Raw genomic sequence first — 4,753 nt, forward strand, 5'->3', positions numbered from 1 at the left:
AGTCCAGCCCTGGTCTGGAGGGGAGGATGCCCAGCGCATACAGTGCCCTCGTCAGAGAGCGACAGGGGATGGGTGGTGCCGCTCAGTGAGGCTCAGAGCATGAACCTGCAGACAGGGAGAGAAAGGAGATCCCAGTATAAACCAATATAACGGCAGCTTCCGAGCGGGGAGGAGCAGTGGAGATCCCAGTGTAAACCAATACAGGGAGGCTGCTGCTGTTGTAGGACTGGGACCCTCCCAGTTCTCCCAGGATAAGGCGAGGGAGTGGAGATCCCAGGCTCAGCCCAGAGGCTTCCCTAGACGACCCCCCCGCAGATGGAGGAGCCCCCGGCGAGGCGGCCCTGGGCCGTGGGCTGCTGGCGATGCTTCTGGGAGTTCTGGAACTACGAGACCCCCAAAGTCCTCGTGGTGAAGAACCGCAACCTCGGCATCATGTACAGAGGGGTGCAGCTGCTCATCCTGCTCTACTTCATCTGGTAGGTCCCCGGCTGAGCCAGCGTGTGGGTCTGGGAGAGATGGGGTGGGGAGAGCTGAGGGGGCAGTCAGAGACACGCCAGCCTCAGCACCTGCACAGAGAGCTGAGTGGGGGGCTGGATCCTCTGCTGCACTGGAGCCATTCGCTGATTTACACCAGAGAAGGATCTGGCCCAAGGGTTGCAGTCCAACCCTTTCCTGTGCGTCTGGGTTCAGGCAGGGACAGAGTGGGGTTAGATGCAGGAGGGAGGGGATGCCAGGTTCTGTCCAGCCCCACTGCCATGAGGTCCTGCTGGCCCATGATGGAATTGCGGGGGTCTGGGATTAGGACAGGGTCCTGCACTAGGTACTTCGTTAGCTGGGTGAGCCACAGAGGTGCAACCAGAGAAAAAGAGTTGGGGGGGGGGGGGGACCAACAGGGAGTGTTTTATTCAACACAGTAGAGACAAGGCAGGAGGGCAGCGTAGCCAGCCCGGCCTGGGCACACTGCTGGCCCCAGCCCTTTGCAATGTGGTTAAATCTTGCATCACTTTGCACCTACCCGTTCCCACTCCGGAAATACGAGAGCTGGTGAATAAAAGGCAATTATGGTTTGCAGGAGACGTTGGGGGTTTTAATTTCCCATTAGAATGTTTTGTTTTCTTCCTCTCAATGACAATCCCAACCTGAAACGTTTTCCATTTGATCAAAACATTTTTGATAAAAATGTAGTTTTCAAAAATCATTTCTGGTAAAAGAACATAAACAAATCGGTTTTGGGTAAAAAATGTTGCCTTTGGAAAATCAAAAACTGAGCATTTGTACCAAATAGGAACCCTTTTCCCCAAACATTTTTTGGTTTTCATACCCCCCCGCCCGAAATTTCAACTCAAATAAAAATGTGCATGGGTTTGGGGTTTGGGGTTTGGGGTTTGGGGTTCTTTGCCAAAAAAATATTGTCTGACTCTAGTAAAAATGTAGTAAAACGAATTGTTCTTTTTCCTTTTCCCCTCTTTCCTTTGCTCTGCTCTGTCTCTCACACTCCTGTGCCCCTTCAATCGCCTTCTTCTAGATTGTTTAATAGTCGTTTTCTCCTACTGTCCTGTCTATGTTGTGGTCTCTTCCTCCCTCCTTTAACTTTCCACTCTCTTTTCATAGAATCCTAGAATCTCAGGGTTGGAAGGGACCTCAGGAGGTCATCTAGTCCAACCCCCTGCTCAAAGCAGGACCAACCCCAACTAAATCATCCCAGCCAGGGCTTTGTCAAGCCGGGCCTTAAAAACCTCTAAGGGTGGAAATTCCACCACCTCCCTAGGTAACACATTCCAGCACTTCACCACCCTCCTAGTGAAAAAGTTTTTCCTAATATCCAACCTAGACCTCCCCCACTGCAACTTGAGACCATTGCTCCTTGTTCTGTCATCTGCCACCACTGAGAACAGCTGAGCTCCATCCTCTTTGGAACCCCCTTTAGGTAGTTGAAGACTGCTATCAAATCCCCCCTCACTCTTCTCTTCTGCAGACTAAATAACCCCAGTTCCCTCAGCCTCTCCTCGTAAGTCATGTGCCCCAGCCCCCTAATAATTTTCGTTGCCGTCCGCTGGACTCTCTCCAATTTGTCCACATCCTTCTTGTAGTGTGGGGCCAAAAACTGGACGCAATACTCCAGATATGGCCTCACCAGTGCCAAATACAGGGGAATAATCACTTCCCTCGATCTGCTGGCAATGCTCCTACTAATGCAGCCCAATATGCCGTTGGCCTTCTTGGCAACAAGGGGCACACTGCTGACTCATATCCAGCTTCTCATCCACTGTAACCCCCAGGTCCTTTTCTGCAGAACTGCTGCTTAGCCAGTCGGTCCCCAGCCTGTAGCGGTGCCTGGGATTCTTCCGTCCTAAGTGCAGGACTCTGCACTTGTCCTTGTTGAACCTCATCAGATTTCTTTCGGTCCAATCCTCCAATTTGTCTAGGTCACTCTGGACCCTATCCCTACCCTCCAGTGTATCTACCTCTCCTCCCAGTTTAGTGTCATCTGCGAACTTGCTGAGGGTGCAATTCATCCCATCATCCAGATCATGAATAAAGATGTTGAACAAAACTGGCCCCAGGACCGACCCCTGGGGCACTCCGCTTGATACCACTTTCTTCTCCCTCTGTTAGTCCCGGACCCTTCCCCTCTCTCTCATCCCCCATTCCCACTTTCTCTGTACTCTGCCCCTCCTCACTTCCCTTTTCACTAAAAGCTCTCCCATCCCATCCCATGGACTATCCTTCCCCACACCCACTCGCTCTCCTCCTTCCCACCCCCCATGTCACGCGCGCACATGCTGGTGAATGAGATCTCCCAGTAGGGCAGTCGCACACACTGCCCAGCTGATCTGGAAACGATTTCCTCATGGCATAGTTCAGCCCATGGCCAATGCAGTTCTCGGCCTCGCTGCCGAGTCTGCTCACCAGCGCAAAGCATGGCGGGGACGGGGCGGGGAGTGTGTGACAGGGGAGCTGGAACAGAGACCCACCCACCTCCGCTCCGAGAGGGACCACCCAGCATCTGCTAGCTAGAAATAAGTCTGGATCCTGGCTGAGCGAGCCAGGATTCCTGGAGACCTGCAGGCAAAAGGCTTCCCTAGCAGGGCCTTGAGACATCCCGGCCTCAAGAAGCACTTACTATTACACTGCCCAGAACGACGCTTGCTGTCTAGCCAGCTACTGAATGCAACCAATAGGCCATGGCCTGAGGGGGACCCAACACAGCCGCTATTTGAGAGGTGTAGGTAGCGGGATTCCAGGATCCCGTTCCTGGCTCTAGGCTCAGATTCATGCAGCGTTTCTCAGTCAGTGCCATATGGTCCCATCTGGCCTGGGAATCTATGACAAGCTCCAGGCCCAGGGTCAGTCAGACGCAGTCTTTCAAAGCCCAACGCCCTTCCTTGTTTCCTCGTCTCTGGAAACCCAGCTGGAACCAGTATCTGCAAACCTCGCCGGGGGCGGATCCAGTCTGGAGGAGTTTACAGTGTGAACCCCTGCCCGGGCCTAGTTCCTGGAGCTGTCCCTGGCCCCAAAGATCCTGCACTGGGTCTCCCTTTTCCATGCCAGGACCCCTCCGGGACCCCCTCCCAGCTAGGTGGGATCCAGCCAGCCCCCCCCACCCATTTAGCAATATGGGTTGGGCAGGGTGGTTACAAGGCTCTGATACTGGTTTGTAGTGCCCAGAATAAGAATGCCAGGGCCAATGGTTCCACACAGCCCAATCAAGCACATACATTGGCACATTCCTTCTGTAAGGCAAAGGGGTGAGACTTTCCCCCGTCTTAGAGAGACCTGGGTTTTGTCCCTACCTGGGTGAGGTTGCACCTTTCACCTTTCACTCCCTGGGCGAGTGGCAAGGGCGGCGCAGGCGGGCTCGGTTAATAGTGAGGGTTATGAAGGGCACAGAAGCACTAACGGCAGTTTGAGGCTAGAGCCGTGGTCTCCTGGCTTGCAGGCCGGCTCCTCACCCAAGGCTAGCGGGTACCTCGTGCGGGGAGGGTCTCTCTGCAAAGACCAGGGATTTCCCCTGCCCTGCAGGCTGGGGAGACAGACCTGACGCATGCGTGAGCGTTACCCAGACGGATGAGCCCTGGTGGGGGTGTGCGGGATCCCCCAATGGCGACAGACCAGCCACCCCCTCTCCTGGCTTCTCTCTGCCCCGCTCTCCCCCGCACAGCATCGCTCACTTGCTCACTCCCTAAGACCGTCACCGCTCCCCACACAGCCGTTCGTGCTCCCCAGGTTCTCTCGGCCCCTGCGCTGGCTTCCACTGGCCTCCTATCTCTGCCTGCCCCTTCTGGTGCTCCCAGGCTGACGGGTGATGGGAAGGGGCTAGCTCCCAGGAGCTGCCCAGCACCAACAAGCCCTGGGGCGGGGAGTGGATAATGCAGCGGTGCAGGGAAGATGGCGGGGGGGGGGGATGTTGCAGGGGAGGGGGAGAAGCCCTTGCGTTTGGGATTCCCCAGCCATAGGGCAGGCAGAGGTGGGGGGATACGTCCTTCGCCGCACCCCCGGCAGTGGGGACCCAGGGGGCAGCGGGGGCAGTGCTGGGCTCCGGATCCTGGGAACGGGGGTGTATGTCCCTGACAGCTCCCCCCACCCCCAGGTACGTGTTCATCATCCAGAAGGGCTACCAGGAGAGCGAGACGGGCCCCGAGAGCTCCGTGCTCACCAAGGTGAAGGGCGTCACCCGCTCCCCCAGCAAGGTCTGGGACGTGGAGGAGTACGTCAAACCCGCCGAGGTGAGGCTGTGACGCTGCCCCCCCCC

General features: G+C 56.1%; 1 protein-coding gene across 1 annotated transcript in view; it reads left to right on the top strand.

Moving 5' to 3' along the window:
• Positions 1-432: 432 nt before the first annotated feature.
• P2RX2 (purinergic receptor P2X 2) overlaps positions 433-4,753 on the top strand; it is a 12,621-nt gene continuing 8,300 nt past the window's right edge. The window contains exons 1-2 of the mRNA XM_026661197.1: positions 433-476; positions 4,592-4,735. Of these exons, the coding sequence (XP_026516982.1) occupies positions 433-476; positions 4,592-4,735 (188 nt within the window). The remainder of the gene's footprint in view (positions 477-4,591; positions 4,736-4,753) is intronic.

The sequence above is a fragment of the Terrapene carolina genome, unplaced genomic scaffold (genome assembly GCF_002925995.2).
Source record: "Terrapene carolina triunguis isolate 2854851 unplaced genomic scaffold, T_m_triunguis-2.0 Scaffold951, whole genome shotgun sequence".
Taxonomy (NCBI): Eukaryota; Metazoa; Chordata; order Testudines; family Emydidae; genus Terrapene; species Terrapene triunguis.